The 21,798-nt window shown below is 42.9% G+C and overlaps 1 protein-coding gene across 1 annotated transcript in view; it reads left to right on the forward strand.

Moving 5' to 3' along the window:
* ankfn1 (ankyrin repeat and fibronectin type III domain containing 1) overlaps nucleotides 1–21,798 on the forward strand; it is a 514,783-nt gene that overhangs the window by 66,269 nt on the left and 426,716 nt on the right. Inside the window, exon 3 of the mRNA XM_028818514.2 lies at nucleotides 192–400. Coding sequence (XP_028674347.2) covers nucleotides 192–400 — 209 coding nt within the window. The remainder of the gene's footprint in view (nucleotides 1–191; nucleotides 401–21,798) is intronic.

Raw genomic sequence — 21,798 nt, forward strand, 5'->3', positions numbered from 1 at the left:
TCTTTCTTTCTTTCTTTCTTTCTTTCTTTCTTTCTTCATCAGAACTACCAAGAGCCTCTGCTTCTCTGCTCAGCAATTTGAAAAGCATGTGAGAGGCAGCGGAGCCAGAGCGGATGAGTGCTCTTTGCGTGCCGCACGCCAGCTGTTGGGATGCTATCAGTTGTCAATTGGTGTCTGTGGTTTCATTTCAGCAGGAGGATTTCCCAGGGCTGAAGTGCTGACCGTACCCGTGGAGAAGAGCGACTCAGCAGGCGAGATAAATGATACAGCACGCAGCTGGGAAAGCTCAGACAAAGCTGCACTCAGGAAAAGTGTCTCTGCGGACGAGCGGCTCTTTCAGCATCAACACCGGCTGCGTCCCCGTTTGGAGAAAGGGAAGAATCGGCTCCGCAACGTATATGTGAGTGCTCTTCATTCTGGTCTTGCTGTGTGGTGCCTGCAGGGAAGTGTGTGTGTGGTGGGAATGGTGGGCAGGCTTTCAGTCCTAATGCACCTGTTAAACTCTCACCTCGAGCTGCCTCTGCAAGTGGGCCTAACTTGATGAACTTGGTAGTATGGATGGCAGATACCTATGATAAGAAAACTTTGGTCTCCTAACTTTGCTGTGTGTCATGTCTGACTAACCAAGCAGCTAGTGTCCATGATGTCTGGACTGTGGTCTTTAGAAGTTTGGTGCTCACCTGCACCTTGCCAAATAAAGTGGACACCTTTAACTCTGGAATTTAAGCTCAATCCTTCATGAGATTGGTGCAAGGCTGGCTCTCTATGCATGACAGTAATGCTGAAGGCAGAGAGGCCATGAGATCAATAATACAGTATATGTTCTTATCAGAACAGATGGCTAGCTGGGATCTTGGCTTGACTGTGGATCGCTGTGTGCATTCAATTATCAGTGGGTTGGCATGTCTGGCTTGTTAGGTGTTAAAAAACTCCATCGTGAACCATTTTCTGTCACTTCTGGTAATGCATTTGAAAACACATACATTGGATATACAGTATGTAGATATGCATACACATACGTAATTGGTGTGCAGCAGGTTGTTTTGTCATTGGCATGCACAGAATGGCAAGGTGGCGCAAGATGATTTGGATCACTGCACAATGGCAGCAAAGGATTATATTGCAACCAATCTATGCAGAGGCCAGAGGTATGAATTATTTAGTGCTCTGCTTTAAGAGGCATTTCAGGACTTGAAGACCCTTGCTACATTTCAGAGCAAATTGTTGTAGAATGTGGCCTACACAATTGTGTGTTGCAAGCTCACAGCATATAAAGTGTTTCTGTGGTATGGGAAAGGGGGAGATGATGGGTTTGCATTTGTTTTATAATTTTATAATTGACTTACCCTTTCATTTCCAATATGGATAGGAAATGTATGCTGTAAACCATGTAGTGAATAGGCCAAAATGCTTACATAGCAGAAGTTTTAGACCACCTCATGAAGCTATTGGCCAAGTTTTTGTAACAGTCTACTTCCACTGAGGGAAATCAACATGGGCCACAGTTTCACAAGGACAGCATATGAAAACATAAGACCAATCTTAATATCAAAGTCATTAAGAAATTTATTAGTAATAGAATAATTACATATTACATTACACTTAAAAAGTTATTTATTTTGTTATTGTTTTCAGAGAATGTTATTAAAGGACGAGCATTTTAAGGCTGTGCTAAAAATGGTTTCCACCACCAGTGATACAAAGATCCATGCATTGTTGCACTTTTCATGCAAACAGACCTCAACCCATTTGTTGTGATAATCAACACATTGTAGCGGTCGTGGGGACACTAAGTTTCACATCATCCGATGACGGCAATTTATTTATTTTATTGTGGGAACCCCAAGAACACACCCACACACAGAGACACTGATAAGTGGGACATTGAATTGATAAATAAAAATGAATATATTAATCAAATAAGAAACAGAACAAACAATATTACACAAATAAGCCTACTCCAATGCTCTCCCCAGTACCCCGACGGTGACAATAAATTACAACACTACACAGCAAACAATAAACACTAACAACAATGTCCAGCACAGTCCAGTAAAGCAGAAGTAGATGATGATGGATGTGTGAAATGAAAACCCCAGTGAATAGCCCCCCAAATGAAATGTAGTGTTTTGTCCTACCAGGTTCTAGTTATGGTGTGAGGATTTGGTGTGATTAAGAGTGTTCCCCCCTGATGAAGAAGTATCCAGTCAAGAAAATCTCATATGGACAAGCAAGCACAGGAGAGCACATACATCCAGATAGGAACTGTAATCCAAGGTAGTGGTTGAGTTGTAATTCTATAGCGTGCATAAAGAGTAGAAACAAAAAGCAGACATCAATCAAGATTCCCCTGGCTGACTTTTGGGCTCCTGTTTAAAGACCTCATCTGATTAATGTCCTTTTCCAGCAAACCCTGCCTCCTCTATATCTGCCCAATAGCATTATAGTGCCGGGGCTTCTGGGAGATTTAGGTAATTTTAAGTAGCGCTGCTACAATATCATTGTGCAAGGACTTCCTTCCATATGATCTGTAATGTCTGGTACAAACAGATGCAAGTGTTTCTTGGTTTCTGTGCATTGCTGATTGAGACAATCATGCACTACTTTTTCACCAGTTGCTGAAGCATACATTTCAAAGGAGTACTCACGTTAGGGGATTTTTCGACTAATCCCTCACTTTTCAGCTTAAAGACATATACTGCTACAAATCAGAGGCATGACCACGGGGGGATCTGGGGTGGGCACTGCCCCACCAGGGACAAGCCGTGCCCCCCCTGCGAAATGCTCTGTATGTCCAAAGAAAACTCTGGAGAAGAATAACATTTCAAAACTGAGTTGCTTTCCAATCGGCCCTTTTGAAATTGGGGCATATCCGTCAGTGTCTCCTCCACTAGACAGGCACCGTACTGCTCACAGTTCACTTCGCAGCACATTTTGCAGCACGTTTTGAACCTGTTGACCACATTCTTTAATTAAAACAGCGTATACGTTCCATTCTTCTTTTATTTTCTGGTTGGTAACACCAAAGGCTATGCATAGGTGGCTTATTAAAAAGCAGACATCTTCAACCTCTGTCCCTCCGCAAGCTGCTGGCTCCACGGTTGAACCCAGCACCGCTGCTACCAACACGGAGCACAGCACACCCACGTCAGGAACTGGAACTCCAAAAGATGTAGATAAGACTACAGAATCCTCCAGCTCTGCGCCTGTGTTGGGTACTCCAAACCTCTGCCTTCAACAAAATATACAGTCCGGCCTGCCTGACTTAAATATGGATAGCCCATCCCAGCCCATTTTAATTAATTATCCCCAAGTGCGCATTCAGAAAGACACTTAGATGTTTTAGTGCAAGCTGGTATCAGTCTCGACCATGGCTTGAATATTCTGTTGTCCGTGATGGCAGCTTTTGCTTTGCCTGCCACAAATTTAGTGTTTCCAATTTGGACCGCGAGGACATATTCACCAAACACGGCTACACTAATTGGAAAAAAGCTCTAGAAAAAGACGGTGGCAGCTTCCACAAACACGTGTCTAGTATCCATGTCTGCGTCACAGCACTCATCATTGGTGTGTCTTCAGCTGCATGCGAAAGCTCTTTCTCTGCTTTGAACCGCATTCTCACTCCACTCTACTGAACAATGCTGCATTCAAGGAAGAGAAATTTAGTTATTCTGGCACATGAGAAAAACATCACAGAAAATCTAGACATGAATGAATTTATTTCAGAATTTGCCAAGAGTAACCGCAGACTGGTCCTGTAGATAATATCCAGGTTAAACACTGGAAACTGATGTCCTATATCCTCCCATGACTACAATAAGCCACGTTTCTGTTCTTGCTCTCATATGTTGTATACATTTGACTTTATTGATATTTACCTTGTAGATGTAGTTCTATATTTGTTCACAAAAAATAATTATACAAGTTCCATTGCCTCTGTTAATTTTATTGAACAATAGGCTATGATTTATGCCACAATTTTTACTTTTATATGTTATATAAAACTATGTTTTTATTATTTGACCCCCCTACAAAAATGGGGATGGATGGATGGATAGATATTTTTTGCCCCCCCAGACAAGCCAAATGCCCACCCACACATGATGTTCTGGTCACACCTCTGCTACAAATGGAAAATGTCAGATGTGGAATAAACAATAGACTGAGAGATGGACATTCCAAAAAATCAATGCAAGAGGGGTCTTTATCAAAACTGAATCTACAGTGATACCTAAACCTAATACATAAACCAAAAATTCAAATGAAGGAACAAGCAATCTATCACAACTAAAGGAATCTGACGCACACCACTCAAGGATCTTTTGATATGTATCCCGAATCTTGGACAAATGAGAGGCTGCAACAGTTACCTTTAAACTATTGCAGTGTGAATGTCCCGTCATCAGAAAGTAGCAACCTGTCTATAGACAGTTTACAAGTACGTGTAAAATGATGGTGCCCATAAAAACCTAAAATGATGCAATGGAAAGACTTTAAAACAAAATAACAATTACGTGTCTTACATCATAACTAAGTATAACATAAAGTAAATTATAGCGGAACCTTGGTTTGCGAGCATAACTCGTTCCGGAAACGTGCTTGTAATCCAAAGCACTCGTATATCAAAGCGAATTTCCCCATAAGAAATAATGGAAACTCAGATAATTTGTTTCACAACCCACAAATATTTATATAAAAATTATTAATACAAAATCTTCACTCTAACTAACGGAATCACTGCTATCTGTTGGCTCACTGGAATCTTTTTCTTTTTTTGCGACTTTAACAAGGAAACCTATCCAATGACAGTTGCTTTTGCCTGAAGAGCCACTAAACTTTGGGATTCCCCCAAACGGGACAACACATGGAACAGCGTCCCGAAGCAGCAACCGCAGGCTCCCAGCACTGTAGCAGTTCGCCGTAAAAGAGAATCAGAAAAGATCGCAGTCAAGCTATAAGCGCCTGCTGTCGATGGGTGATTCAAGGAACATTCTAAATGCAAGAGCACAGTATTACTTAGCCACTAACCTGGTCACGACCCCGCCTGATTGCTGTGTCTCTGTACAGGAGAGCGGTAGATCTCGCTACAATAAATAACCATGCTGTTCCTGTTTCACGCTAAATAAAGCTGTTTTTGCTAAAGTACTGAGACTCAGCCACGTGTTTTGGGGTGCATGACAGGGACTCTCATGTTACAGCACACACACACGTGGTCACCATGCTACAGTAAACAGTATACGCTCATACGAATGTTGACTATATGAGTGAGGCACGCCGACTGAGAACGAGCATGGGAGATGATTACCCACAATCCCCATGTGATGTTTGGCGGACAAAGCGTATACGTACTACTCATATTGCAAGACCTCACTCGTTTATCAAGTTAAAATTTATAAAAATTTTAGCTCGTCTTGCAAAACACTCACAGACCAAGTTACTTGCAATCCAAGGTTTCACTGTATATTGTAACTGGAAACCCGATTAAATAATTGGATTTATCACTAAGAAAAATGCTGGATTATTAAAAACATTTACATAAACGTGTCCAGTATAACCTAAGAAAGAATTAAAAATGTTTAAGTTCGTGACAGGAGCCTGCATGAACATTCAGCTCCACAAGTCAAATACGCTGTTCCAGGGAAGTTGGAATGTCTTCTCTCCAGCAAGTGTAGATACTGTAACCTCTCTAACAAAATGAAATGCTAGAGGGAGTTTCATCTGACTATGTTTGCTGCTGTTATAACCAGGATGGAGTTATTTAACATGCTGTAAAAGTAATAACACAACAAGGTTAGAGTTTTGGGGCACCTGGCGGTATAATTGTGAGTAATAAATGTAAAGAATATGAGTGTCAATACTCAAAATCGAGTTGTGCCGACTCCTGTCTTAGATAGACTGATCAGGATAGCGGCTCTTCTGCATTTAAGGCATTCTGGGAGGAAGAGGCGGGTTCAGGTGGAACAATGTCAATCATCCTTTTGGCAGAGTGGGGAGAAGAGAGGTCGTTATTACACAATGCCACCTCCTGTCTCTGCGGAGAATTACTGCCACCCAGTCCTTCAAGCTGTTTCCCATGTACGCATGCTTGACATTACACATGGCTACATTTTTGTGCATCATTCTCAGTTTAGATGACTCTGAATTTAGTTGAAGCAGAAACCTTGAGAACCATTAAGAAGGATTTGGATGAGATATTGGAACAACGAACGGGCTTGATGGACTGAATGGTATCATCTTGTTTGTCAGATTCTTTATCTTCTTATAGCTTTATCTTACTGTGATCATGAAGCATTTGTGAAACATGTATTTAAACAAACTATACCACTCTCTGAACCAAAATTTACAAAATCCATTCCCAAATGTGAATTACTTAAACCTAGGGCCATAAGCCCTAGCATGTTCATTTGTTACCATTTCTCCTTGGCCTCTAAAAATAGCAGAGATTTCATTTTGAGTGTTTCAGACATCTAGGAATCTGGTCATCACAGCTCATTTCTAAAGATGTTGTAAATTAAGTATGTTCTCTCATAGTGGCATCTTGTCTTTGTTATAGCTGCTGCAATTTTGAGCTCCTGTAGTTAGATGGGCTGCCTTGTAGCAGATGCTGCTGGCATAGGCTGAACCTTCACGCTGGACAGCAGGTTTGAGAATATTACGACGTGAGATATCATTTTCCAGAGTAAGATCCTGCACTGATTTCATTGCTCACAACAACTTGTAGTCAGCAGGGGTCAGTGTTGCATGACTACTAAAGAATAGAACAAGATCTGCAAAGTCGATCATGGTGGGCCATAATGGTTGCAATTATGGCCCTCAAGTACTGACTTTACAGACCATGAGGGCAAGGAGATGCACAGAAGCCATAAAGTCTATTGTCTTTCTTGCAGCTCCACATCATTGACTAGTAGCTTAACTTGTTGAACTATTTCATTGAAATATTTCAGCAAGTTAATCTCACTGCCTGCCCTCTGTTCCCAGTTAAATATTACTTTACTGTAGCCAGCAGTGAAGTGTGGCCTGCCACGTTCAAAGCCTCTCTGTCACAATGCAATTGATACTCAATAATACATGAGGAGGTGTCAGCGCCATGAATAAAGGGCTCTCTTCAGCACTCATCATCACTCCGTTTAAGTACAACACTGCGGTTTTGTTGTCTGTACACCATAGCAGAGTGGCGGCACTCCAGCACTCCTCGGGGGGCACTGCGCTCTAACACAGACTGACAACTGGGAAAGAAGGCGGAATGCAACCTGCAAGGTCATCTGCATCGAGTCTGATTGTGCTGCACTTCTACTTGTATATATTCGACTGTACTGGGATGGTGACCACTTCACCCTTTACTAACCAGCAGGAGCAAACTGTTTTGCTGCTGCCCAGAGGTTGCCTCAATGTGCATCCGTTCATCCATCTGATTTCTTACTTTGCTTTGTCCAGGAGAGAGTGGCTGCACTTTTGAAGTCGATGTCTGGATGTGGTTCATGGCTCTTGACAAGCCAGTGGCGGACCGTCAGGGCCTGCAAGGCCTTCTCTGCTGGCCTAAAAAAATATCTAAATCACAAACTGATGTTAATTATATTTTGTCCATGAGTACAAAGCTTTTCCGATGGTTGTGCTGCGCCTGCTTCCAGACATGTATTTTCATATTAAAGCATTTAACCAATCACATTTCAGCCATCATTTGTTGCCAGGCAGGGTCAAAGTCAAAGAAGTCTGTCCGGGAGGCCTTCACAATCCGTTCTGCAGGCCCTCTAACACAAAATAGATGTCGATTAAACTGTTGCTTTAAGCAATCAGATTTTGAGTTGGTTTCACTGGGTCCCTCTAGCAGGCGTACGGCAACGTCACCGTATTCAGACCCGTTGATTGGATAGGATGGTGTAATATAAAAATCTGAATGAGAGAATCATGGGGCAGCTGTACAAATTGGTATGTTTGGCGGTGACCATTCCCGTGTCCACTGCTTCTGTCGAGCGGACATTTACAGCCCTAAAGTGAATTAAAACTTATGCCAGAAATACGACAGGGCAGGTTCGACTTTCAGCATTAGCTTCGATGGCGATAGAAAGGGACTTCGTGATGGAACTGAAGCGCACGGATAATCTGTACGACAGAGTAATTGAACTGTTTTTGAGGAAAGAGAGGAGGATGGATTTTGTTTACAAATAATCCGAATTTTTGGTGAGTAAAATGTTGCAATTTTCCTAAATAATATTGCAAGTTTATGAGTTATTATTGATGTTTTTAATGTGTGTCACGGGCTGTAGCTGCAGTAGAGAGGAACTTGTTCACCCCTGGTTTGTCTATTCAATAAAGGCATTTATTGTGGCTACAGGAGTTATCTATCTGCGATGCAACAGCTCTTTATACTGTATTTCTGCATATTAAGATGGTTTTTATAACCATAAATTAGTTTTTGAGGGGCGGGTTGATTCAGACGGAGCACTACTGAAGGCCTAGGTGTGAAATGCACGGTCCACCACTGTGACAAGCTAATGTAGTTCATACTGTATATATAGTTCCTTTCAGCTCCAATTACCCATTGCTGGAATGCTTACAATAAAGTAAACTTTACCACTGTCCTAGTGTGGAAAATCTCCTGTTTTCGAACTGCAGACTATTTATATTAAATTTTAATTATTTTGCTCAAATGAACCAGAATGGACTACATTTTCTATCTATCTATCTATCTATCTATCTATCTATCTATCTATCTATCTATCTATCTATCTATCTATCTATCTATCTATCTATCTATCTATCTATCTATCTATCTATCTACAGGACTTAAATTACAGACATTACAAGCTTCCTTTTGTATTGCACTAGTAATTTAGACATTTGATCCAGTCAGTTTCTTTCCCAATTAGTTTATAACCTGGGAACATGAAATGAGTACAGAACCTGTTTTAATTAATTTATATCTGGGAAATGGATGGACATTGCGGGACTCGAAATTCCAGAATTAGTTTACGGCTTGAGAAATGAAAGAGTACAGAGGAAGATCAAGCACTCTGATTGGAGTCATTTATCATCAGGACAAGATAGCCAATCAAACATGTGCAATGTCACATTTGTATTTTAACATAAATATGGCTCACCTGAGAGACCAAAAAAAAAAAAAACGATTGAAGGTTGACATAGGAACTGAAGTCAGAGATCAAGAGACGTGAGACCATCTGGTTTAGATGTCAGAAAGCATAACCCGTGAATAACTCCAATTACTAAAACAAGAGCCTCCCAGGACAACACCCACCTCTTGACATTTCTGATTTTCATCAGACTTTTCTAAGACTGTTTATATCCAGTCTTTATTATCCATCCATCCATTATCCAACCCGCTATACCCTAACTACAGGGTCATGGGGGTCTGCTGGAGCCAAACCCAGCCAACACAGGGCGCAAGGCAGGAAACACACCCCAGGCAGGGTGCCAGCCCACCGCAGCCAGTCTTTATTACCTATGTTATTTTCTATTATATTTTAGGTATTGTTATATGTTAATAAATACGATGTTGATTTATGTTTTCTATATTTTGTCTTTCATCTAGAGTGAGTGAAATAATAAGAGGGCAGCAAGTGTAGGTAAAATTGCCATTTTTTTGACTGCAGGGTTTATCAAGGCTATTCTATTAAAGTTTCTACTTAATTTTGACTGCTATAAAAGTAAGACATAGTTTGGTTCAGTGGCGTAGGGGATTGGCTGTAAGCCCAGCCAATCAGTTCACTGTATATAAAATTTTCAGTTACAGTGCATCCGGAGAGTATTAACAGCGCATCACTTTTTCCACATTTTGTTATGTTACAGCCTTATTCCAAAATGGATTAAATTCATTTTTTTCCTCAGAATTCTACACACAACACCCCATAATGACAGCTTGAAAAAGTTTACTTGAGATTTTTGCAAATTTATTAAAAATAAAAACATTGAGAAAGCACATGTACATAAGTATTCACAGCCTTTGCCATGAAGCTCAAAATTGAGCTCAGGTGCATCCTGTTTCCCCTGATCATCCTTGAGATGTTTCTGCAGCTTCATTGGAGTCCACCTTGTGGTAAATTCAGTTGACTGGACATGATTTGGAAAGGCACACACCTGTCTATATAAGGTCCCACAGTTGACAGTTCATGTCAGAGCACAAACCAAGCATGAAGTCAAAGAAATTGTCTGTAGACCTCCGAGACAGGATTGTCTCGAGGCACAAATCTGGGAAAGGTTACAGAAAAATTTATGCTGCTTTGAAGGTCCCAATGAGCACAGTGGCCTCCATCATCCGTAAGTGGAAGAAGTTCAAAACCACCAGGACTCTTCATAGAGCTGGCCGACCATCTAATCTGAGCGATCGGGGGAGAAGGGCCTTAGTCAGGGAGGTGACCAAGAACCCGATGGTCACTCTGTCAGAGCTCCAGAGGTCCTCTGTGGAGAGAGGAGAACCTTCCAGAAGAACAACCATCTCTGCAACAATCCACCGATCAGGCCTGTATGGTAGAGTGGCCAGACGGAAGCCACTCCTTAGTAAAAGGCACATGGCAGCCCGCCTGGAGTTTGCCAAAAGGCACCTGAAGGACTCTCAGACCATGAGAAAGAAAATTCTCTGGTCTGATGAGACAAAGATTGAACTCTTTGGTGTGAATGCCAGGAGTCACATTTGGAGAAAACCAGTCACTACTCATCACCAGGCCAATACCATCCCTACAGTGAATCATGGTGGTGGCAGCATCATGCTGTGGGGATGTTTTTCAGTGGCAGGGACTGGGAGACTAGTCAGGATAAAGGGAAAGATGACTGCAGCAATGTACAGAGACATCCTGGATGAAAACCTGCTCCAGTGCGCTCTTGACCTCAGACTGGGGCGACGGTTCATCTTTCAGCAGGACAACGACCCTAAGCACACAGCCAAGATATCAAAGGAGTGGCTTCAGGACAACTCTGTGAATGTCCTTGAGTGGCCCAGCCAGAGCCCAGACTTGAATCCGATTCAACATCTTTGGAGAGATCTTAAAATGGCTGTGCACCGATGCTTCCCATCCAACCTGATGGAGCTTGAGAGGTGCTGCAAAGAGGAATGGGCGAAACTGGCCAAGGATAGGTGTGCCAAGCTTATGGCATCATATTCCACAAGACTTGAGGCTGTAATTGCTGCCAAAGGTGTATCGACAAAGTATTGAGCAAAGGCTGTGAATACTTATGTACATGGGATTTCTCAGTTTTTTTATTTTTAATAAATTTGGAAAAAACTCAAGTAAACTTTTTTCACGTTGTCATTATGGGGTGTTGTGTGTAGAATTCTGAGGAAAAAAATGAATTTAATCCATTTTGGAATAAGGCTGTAACATAAAATGTGGAAAAAGTGATGCGCTGTGAATATTTTCCGGATGCACTGTAATTTATGTAATTGACTTGGTATTTGTTATTTTCTCTTTGGCTTGGAAGTGGTATGTCAAATCCAATTGGCTTACAGAATTTTCAATAAACAAATAAAGAAACAAACAAACAAACATACAAATAAATAAATAAATAAATACATAAATGGGTCCATGTTACGGTGTACGTGCAGCCTGATGGGTAGCAGTCATTAGACAGTTAGCAGAACCTTAAGTTGCTTAACTCTTTCAGGGTGGATGTCGACTTTTGTCGAAATTCAGGGGTGGAGGACGGGTAATCAGCGGTAAACTGTGACAAAATTCGCTGTTATGTTTTAGTTCGACACTCTTTAACGTTAGCTTTGTTGATTTGATCAAGATTTCCTGCGCGTGCACAAGTAACGAAGAGAAAACAACCCCTCAAATGGCATAGGCATCTGGCGAAAGACCAAAGTGAATGCACAAAGCAAAATACTCTGTGGACAAGATTTTGCGTATCATATCGCTGAGTCAGACTTTTGATGTAAGTGATCTGGAGATCGAAAACAAAATTGAGGGGCTGGCGTCAGCTGATTGTGGCGCTGAACATGTCCATGTAGCTGATGCACCTACGCCAATGTTTACCTGGGAGGACTGCATCTAACGATGACAAGAGGTACAAACCAGATTGTGTCACACTGCGATTGCTACTGCTCCAAGAAGACCGGCCCATCGCGTATTCCTGCTGGTCATTGAGCCGCCCCTGTGCAGCTGCTGACCCCAGAGTCACCGAACGGGTGCTGACAGCAGCCACGGCATGCAACAAAAGACATTTTACAGTATATTGATTTATGTGTGAAGACATTGCTTTGTGTGCTTTTCAAAAAACTGGGAAAAATATTCAGCCCTCAAAGAGTTAATTAAGTATTTTTGATGAACACAAAGAGACAGTTTCTTATTTTGAGGGATTATTTCTGACATGGCAAAACAAATGTAAATACCAAGGTTTTTCAAAAAGCCTTATTTAGGTATATGGAATAAATATCCAGGATGCAGAATACGCAGGGTTTATCCAGCAAAATACTAGAAAAGTGGAAACAAGACAGCCAAAAATTGCCATCTCTTTTTGAGGTGCTTGACAACTGTCTTGTGGACATTTTCCGTAATGTTAACGCTTTGTTAACTTCTGAGTATAGCCTGCAGTGCTGAGAGAATTTTTTCATCTGTAAATTGGATCAAGACACGCTTGAGATCATCAGTGTCATCAGTTTGTCTCAGCAGCTTAACCATCTTATCATTAGAATGCGATCTTGCTGAAATTCTAGAAATCATCGACCAGTTCAATCTAAAGCCCCAATGCCTGTGTCTGGCATGAAACTTTACAGGACAGGTAGGGACTCATGTGGTGTGTGTGTGTCTGCCGTGGCACAACAACGATTGATTGCCTTGATAATTTCTGCTCATCTTTTGTATGGTCCTAAGAATTCAGTTATGTGGATGTACCATATTATGAATAGATGCATTTTTTGGAAAAGCACCCTTATACAGGTATATCCTACTAAAAACCAGAACACCCATTCTTACACAGGCCCACCCTGTTCAGCCTATATACATCGGACTTCCAATACAACTCGGAGTCACGCCACGTTCAAAAGTTTGCTGACGACACTGATATCGTGGGATGCATCAGGAATGGGCAGGAGGAGGAGTATAGGAATCTAATCAAGGACTTTGTTAAATGGTGCGACTCAAACCATCTACATCCGAACACCAGCAAAACCAAGGAGCTGGTGGTGGATTTTAGGAGGAGCAGGCCCCTCATGGACCCCGTGATCGTCAGAGGTGACTTTGTGCAGAGGGTGCAGACCTATAAATACCTGGGAGTGCAGCTGGATGATAAATTGGACTGGACTGCCAATACTGATGCTCTGTGCAAGAGAGGACAGAGCCGACTATACTTCCTTAGAAGGTTGGCGTCCTTCAACATCTGCAATAAGATGCTGCAGATGTTCTATCAGACGGTTGTGGCGAGTGCCTTCTTCAACGTGGTGGTGTGCTGGGGAGGCAGCATTAAAAAGAAAGACGCCTCACACCTGGACAAACTGGTGAGGAAGGCAGGCTCTATTGTAGGCCTGGAGCTGAACAGTTTGACATCCGTGGCAGAGCGACGGGCGCTGAGCAGACTCCTGTCAATCATGGAGAATCCACTGCATCCACTTTAACAGGATCATCTCTAGACAGAGGAGCAGCTTCAGCGACAGACTGCTGTCACCGTCCTGCTCCACTGACAGACTGAGGAGATCGTTCCTCCCCCACACTATGCGACTCTTCAATTCCACCCGGGGAGGTAAACGTTTACATTATTCAAAGTTATTGTCTGTCTGTATACCTGCATTGTTATCACTCTTTAATTTAATATTGTTCTTTATCAGCATGCTGCTGCTGCTGGAGTATGTGAATTTCCTTTTGGGATTAATAAAGTTATCTATCTATCTATCTATCTATCTATCTATCTATCTATCTATCTATCTATCTATCTATCTATCTATCTATCTATCTATCTATCTATCTATCTATCTATCTATCTATCTATCTATCTATCTATCTATCTATCCATTCCATTCCATTCCATTCCTGGCTATGTCCCTGGTTTGGTCAGTAAGGTTTGGCGGAGTGGTGGCTCTGAGGCTAGGGATCTGCACTGGCAATCGGAAGGTTGCCGGTTCGAATCCTGTAAATGCCAAAAGGGACTCTGCTCTGTTGGGCCCTTAAGCAAGGCCCTTAACCTGCAATTGCTAAGCGCTTTGAGTAGTGAGAAAAAGCGCTATATAAATGCAAAAAATTATTATTATTATTAGTAAGTGGCATATAACCAAAAGATTTCCGCTTTCATGTGTCATGATGGCACCCGCATGTTTGTTAGTGCTGGTGACAGCGAGTCCGTATGTATAGGACCTTATGCGGAATATGGAGGAGTGAGTGGCACTCGTACCTGGCTAAGAACTCAGTATGTATGTGTGTGTATCTGAATATGAGGGGGGAACCCAAAAAAAAAAAAGAATTTTACTTATAAAAACCATGTGGTTATTATTACACTTTCAAACTTCAAGTCACCTTCAAAGTACTCTCCGTTTGTTGCAATACACTTATTGAGATGTTTCGCTTCCACTGCTCAAAATGGTTTTGGGACTCCTCAATTTTGATTCCTTTTAGGGCTTCTGACACATTTTGTTTTACCTCTTCCACATCGGCAACACATTTCCCTTTGAGGACATTTTTCATCCGGGTAAACATTAAAAAAAGTCACACAGGGAGAGATCAGGTGAATAGGGAGGGTCACGTATGGGAGTCATGTCGGTTTGGGTCCCTCGGCGCAGTGTGGGCAGCTGCATTGTCATGATGGAAATGAGGAAAAACCAGTCACCTGTCTGCCGCAACAGGGGACATTTCTTTCGCAAATCCTGTCGCAACCTTTTCAAAACTTCCAGATAACAGCTTTGGTTGACCATTTGACTGTCTGTAACATGACAACCATTTCTGCTGCATTTTTCCCTAGCAGGAAACAAAATGTCACTGCCGCACATCATTCACGTAAATCAGCCATCACAAAAATAGGCAAATGTGTTGAACGAGTCTTTGAGAAAATTATTCAATGAAGCTGAATGTAGCACCTCACACCAATGCCAGTTGGCTCAGTGATGTAGAAGGGTTTCTAGAATATTCACTTAGTCGGTGAAGCATGTACTTAAAAGGGCCGTCCCTCCAGAAGATAATTGCGTCCCCCCTTGTATTGTGGAGTGACTGGCAATCGGCACCACTTGAAGCTTTGCTTGGCTAAGATCTCAGTATGTATGCGTGTGTAGCCGTGTCCTGTCTCTCTATATATAAAACCCAAACGTTTGTCTGTCTGTTTGTACGTCTCTCCGCTTTTTCTATAATTTGCTTGAATCTTCTGGTTGATTTTGCGACGTCTCTAATCACGCTAAGTATCATAGTTTGCTTGCAGCACCAATTTATTTGCACAAATCTGAGAGAGCGGCTGCAGAAGTGGGACCTCAGGAGCAGGGAACCAGGCGGGGTCCTCCTCACTCACGTGGCAGCCTCCATTTGAGTCGTTTTACCTCTTGCCACGTGTTGGAGCAGACCTTGCTTCTGCTTAGCTAGCGATACCTGTAAGCTCAGCAGACATTATCATTCAGAGTTGTTAAAGAGTAACGTTTGATATTTTTGAGAGAGAGAGAGATCAGAGCTACCTGTGTTTTAGAGGGTAGCTGCTGATTGGCAGAGATATCACGGCCACGTGCTCTTCTCCCCACACGGGGGACGCTCTCCCATCAGAGCTGGACATGATCAGATACAGTGCCAATGTTTGACGTGAGAGCGTAACTACTGTGACGGCTGGCAGCATATGTATGTGACAATGCGGGTTCAGCTCCACGCTCCCATCGGCTGTTAGGGAGCCCTTGAACCCATCACCGTCGGTAATGTCACCGATGAGCTAGTCAGTGAGGCAACAAACAATTGAGCAAGAGGATGGTTAAAAAGTGCAAAGTGCTTTTATTAATCAATCCAAACAAAACGTTCAAAGTAAAGTGCAGTCGTGCAATGTTCAATAAATACATAATCCATAAAATGAAACGTGGTGATTAAAATAAATAAATAGAACATTCCTTTAAAACGAGGTTAAAACAAAGCAATAATGAAAAGCTGTCTTTTCCAAATGAATCTAAAGCCCGGTGTCCTTTACCTGGCAGCTCTCCTGCTTCTCCCATCGGGGGCCACACAACAGGAGAGTCGCCCTTTCTGCAGCTGGTCTTCTCTCCATACAAACTGATCTGGATGCTCCCCGATCCCTGGCTTCGGTTCCGCTCTCCCGATCGAGACTTGGCTTTAACCCAAGGGCCAGGACGCTCACCTTGGGACTCCTACTCACAAGCCTCTCGACTCCCGCTGCCTTCTTGGCCTTATGCGGCCAGTCGCCCTTCACTGGTCACCCCTGCTAATCGTTCACTCAGCGGGAGCGACCACTACTACGACTCCTGGGTGTTGGCCTAACACCCAGGCTTCCACACAGCTGCCTGCGAGCGCTCACGTGCTCATACGCACCGGCTTTCTCCTTCTTGCCGCCTTCCTTCCTGCTTCCTTCTGCCACCTCCGTTTCCTTCTCTTTTACTTCTTTTCTTTCTACCTGTTCTTTTTCCCCCCTTAACTGGCTCGTGCTTCGCTATATATGCGGGGAGGACATGGCAGCTGCACCCCATTAGCCACAGGAACAATCATGGATGTGGGCAGTTTCCCACCTGTGCACTTAGGTGAAAAACGGCCACACCGCAGATCGCCCTGCAGCTCGCTACAGCTACCATGCCCCCTCGCTAAGCCGCGAGCGCGGCGATTATTTATTTAATTAAAAATGGCCTTTGGTGGGAGAGCTGTGGACCCATAACACCACAATGTACCAGGGGAGCAAGCATGGGAAACACAACATCTCCCCCTGGACACTAGATGGCAGCCTCCCTGGGTTTGCAGCAGTGCCTCAGACTCTCCCAGGGCTTCATGGAGGTTGGAGTTTTGTGCAGCCTTGTTGGGTAATAGGCGGAGTCTTAGGTAGTCTTTCCCTTCTGATGTTCTGTGGAAGAGGGAGAAAAGGCATTAGTACCATTCATCAACCCCTGGCTCTGCATTTTAGTCCAAGTTAACCCCTTAAACTGTCTCCTATGGGCACGTGTGTGACACAAGATTAGTGCCAAACCTGGAGGAAAGGGGGCACCACTGATTCCCTGTGCAATACCACTCCAACTGTGAAGCATGGTGGTGGCGGCATCATGACATGGCATTGGTTTTCAGCTGCAGAGACTGGGAGACTAGAAAGGACTGAGGAAAAGATGAATGGAGCAAAGTACAAATATATCCTTAATGGAAATCTGCTTCATGGACCTCACAATGGGCCAAAGGTTCACCTTCCAAAAGGACAATGACCCTAAACACAAAGCAAAGACAACACAGGGTTTGGCTTAGGGATGACTCTGGGATTGTTCATACGTTGCCCAGCCAGAAGTCAGACTTGAACCCAAGTGAACATCTCTGGAGAGACCTGTCTATCCAACCTGACAGAGCTTAAGAAGATCTGCAGAGAAAGATTGTTGGTTTATGAAGCTCGTTTTCTTCACACTCAAAGAGTGTGAAGGTTGGAATTATTCCAAAGGGGTTTCAACTAACTGAGGTAAAGGGTCTTTGATTTTTAAGAGATTTGCAAAAAAATTGTAAAAATCGTGCGTTGCTTGATATGAGAAAAAAAAATTACATGATGTTAGTACAAAGGCTGCAAAACAACATGTGTGAAGGGGTCTGAGTACTTTATGAATCCACTGTAAGTATAAAGACAAAATGGAAAGCGTCATTTTATAGCACTTTTCATGCTGGCCAGAAGTGGAAGCTTTTTTAACTCACAGAAGTGTCTCATCTCTCATTGGGGGTTAACTCAATATAGGACATTTGGTGGCTGTGAGACGTTATGCAGCAGGTGCTGTCCAGGCCAATGGCTGCTTCGATATCCATCCATCCATCCATCCATCCATCCATCCATCCATCCATCCATCCATCCATCCATTTGAGTTCTGAACAGGGACTCTACTAGAACATGAACTCTAGATGGGCTGTCAATGAGCTTTGTATGGCACACATATAACACTCAAAACGCCTTCACCCTGTGCCAGTTTAGAGTCACCAATCTGCTTATGGAAGAAAATCAGAGAAAACACACAAGAACATGCAAATCAAAAACACTGTGACCACAAATAGAACTCAGACCCCCAGAAATTGTGGAGCGTTGGTGGTATCATCTTTGACATGCAATGCTGTAAGTGAAGCTCCTTCTGCTTGTCTCCTGTTAGGCCAAGCCAGCACAGTGTACTGGTGACTTTCTTTAAAACATCACTCATCTTTTGAACTGCAGCCCCTACTCTCTCACCCCTGGAGCACAAAGCCCTTTCTTTAGAGGGGTTTTGGGTGTCCAGTAAAGTTTCTGTGCTTTCTACAGTCATGAGTGGACAAACATAGGCATGCAGCCGACAAAAAGGCTGCTGTGTGTCTGAAAGAAAGCATTCTGAATCTGCCCAAAAGCCGCGTTGTGCGACACTCAGGGGACACTAAGCAAATAACTGTTGTTTGACTACGAGTGTTTTCACACTTGTCTCTAGTGCGGATCAGGCTGGTGACGCACTAGCCAGAGGAAGGGACAATATTGCTCGGGTGCTGGCACATTGATGAATGCTCTTTTCATGAAGCCATAAAGACACAACACTGCTGGAATGTCTTTGCTCTCAGGGCCTTAAGAAAACCCCTCCAAAGACGACAGGCTGACAGAGAAGACTGATGGATGTGTGTATTTTGGACAAGGGGTGGCCGAGGGAGATAATATTTGACTTCAGTCCATCCATCTTCCCACCTACAGAGTGGCATATTGGGAGCGGGAATGAAAACTTGTTGAAATGAGTCCAAGGGAGAGCCTCTTCGTCACAGCAGAAAAGAAAGCCATGAGTGAGATTCCCCCCCCACATTCCTGTACAGAGGTCTACTTATTTTTGAGAAAAACACAACATCATAGTTTTTGTGAATTTCCCCCTGGGATTATGTGAATTTCCCCCTGGGATTAATAAAGTATCTATCTATCTATCTATCTATCTATCTATCTATCTATCTATCTATCTATCTATCTATCTATCTATCTATCTATCTATCTATCTATCTATCTATCTATCTATCTATCTATCTATCTATCTATCTATCTATCTATCTATCTATCTATCGTTATGTAACAAGAGGCTACTTCGTTTTCAGTAGTCCCACTCTCTTCACCATGCAGCTTTCTGGTATTCCAAAGAAAGTAAGACTCAACATGGACACTGTGGACCTCAGGCAGTTTCATGTCTGTGCTGGTTCTGCTGGCCACAAATGTGAAGTGATTGCAACACCTGCTGCCCTCTAGTGTTAGTTTGAAGGATGTAACACAATACAGTAAATCCTCGATTATCCATCAAGGGTCAGGACCAAGGCTGTGATGGATAACAGAAAAAATGACTAACAGAACATTTACTTTATAAATTACATATAGTAGATTAGTTTAGTGAATAGTCGTTTTTATTCACCAAACAAAACTATATTAACCTCCTTAGTGTTACATTTTTCCTCGAAAAAAATCATGTAAGGAGCGTTACAATTTTGGCTTGAAAAATTAGATATTTATTAAATCTGATGTTCCTACCATAAAACGTGAAAAACACTAAAAGTACAAAGTCAGAAGTGTAGAAAGTATAATAATGATGCAAATAATAATAATAATAATAAAAATAATGCTAATATTGTATATACTGTCAAAATGTGTCGCTTGTGCGGTATATCTTGAACAATCCACTGTCACAGTCAGGACAATAGTAGGGTGATTCCTTGCGGAATTTCTTTCCAGACTGATCAGATTTGAACAGCACACTGCACATATGCAACTAACACGATGGTCTCTTTTGGATCCATCAGAATCACTTTCGATTTCACTGTGCGTTTCAGTTTCACTGCCTGAAGACAGATTCACTTCGTCATCACTGCTCGTATCACTGTCAAGATCATGCAACACCTGGACTGCTGAAAAACATTAACAATCATAAAGAAAAGGAAGTTGTCCCCAAATAGATGAGAGAGAGAGTATTTGGAAATATGGGATCTGCTCACCAAACCTGCATCCTCCCCAGATGAAGACCTTTCAAACACAATATTACCTCATTCTATTTATAGGTCAGGTCAGGTTGGGGAGCATGAACCCACCACATGACGAAACAGCTCAGGATCCTGGTTGGCAACCCCTCCAGGCAGACATGCGGTCCAGTCCCACCATCCAGAAATGACCATTTATCTGCTGCATCCAGGTGTTACATGGCATGGTCTACCTCCTTGGGTCCTCAGCAATGAGTATAATGCAAGCCAGATCACCCTTGGGGGAATCGCACCACATGACGGTCACTCACAATGCAGGTAATGTGACTCATTTGGGACTCCATGAGCAACTGCTCATTCGACACAAAATCAAACCAGCGGTACCCAAAGATTCTCCGAAGAGTCACAGTTCCGAAAGGAATCCAGTCTTCATCTCAGGTCACTGGATAGCGTCCATGTCTCACAACCATACAGCAAAACAGGAAGCACCAGGACTGTAAAGACTTGGACCTTCGTCCTTTTGAATAGATATCTGGAGCACCACACACCCCTTTCCAGTGACCTCATGACCCTCCATGCTCTCCCAATCCATCTACTGACCTCATAGGAAGAGTCACCAGAGAGATGAATGTCGCTGCCAAGTAAGTAAATCACTCAATGCGGTCGACACTCTCACTGATGATGGCTGTGCCCAAAACGTCATTGTAGGAGCAGTTTTAAACTATGAGGCATCTTGCAAGAGTGCATACAGGGTGACACTGGCTTTACAGACTGGTACTGTATACTTAGATTAAGGGGTAGGGGGTGAGTAGAGAAGACAAACAGGGATGTTTAGAACTGTCACTGGCAAGAAATCACTCAGAAGTCATCACATACAGAGGCTGGGTGTGAATTTGGGCCCACTGAACCAGAGATCAGCAGCTTACCCAGTTGAACTATAAAGGAGCTCCTGCAGGTCAGCTGAGTAAGATGGTATTTTCTGTCTCCAAGACCCTAAGTTTGCAGCCACCCTTACTGTGGGTGAAACAGGGAAGGTGGAGTGTAGCGAACAGCAGTGAGGTTGATTTTGCAGATGATACCAGACAATGTAAAATCAGCTAAATTGTTTCACAGGAACTTGGACAACATAGAGACTTGGGTGGATTCTGGCTGATGAAATGTAATTGAAGTAAATATAAAATATTACATGTAGGAAATGTTAGACTTGAAAGCGTAATGCGAATTCTGAAACTTGAAAGTATGCCTTGTGAGAAGGACCTAAGAGTCAAAGTGGGCTCATCACTGTCTTCATCAACACAGTGTACTGAAGAGACCAAGAAGGCGAATAGGATGTTAGGTTATTAGCACGATGTGTGGAGTAGAAGTCAGAGGAGGTCATGCTTAGGTGTTATAACACACTAGTGAGGCCTCATCCGGAGTCCTGTGTACAGTTTTAGACTCCATATTACAAAAAAGACATAGCAGCTGGCAGGCACTTTTACCCACCTGGGACTCCTGTGTATTGGAAGGAGCAGAGAGAGAGTGTGCATAGGGTATTATCTACCCTGGAATGCTAGATGGCAGCCCCCCTGGGTTGCTGCAGTCCCACAGGTTTCCTCAGGATTTCACAAGAGATGGAGTCCTGTTACTCAGCCCTTTTGGGTCTTGAGGGAGCCGCCAGGTTGTGCTGCAGGGATTGGGGAGCCCTATATGGCCAAGCTCCCACCATATGTGCTTTCGGACCAGGTGCAGCATAAAAGAAGCCAGCTGCCTTCAT

This window comes from Erpetoichthys calabaricus, chromosome 14 (genome assembly GCF_900747795.2).
Source record: "Erpetoichthys calabaricus chromosome 14, fErpCal1.3, whole genome shotgun sequence".
Taxonomy (NCBI): domain Eukaryota; kingdom Metazoa; phylum Chordata; class Cladistia; order Polypteriformes; family Polypteridae; genus Erpetoichthys; species Erpetoichthys calabaricus.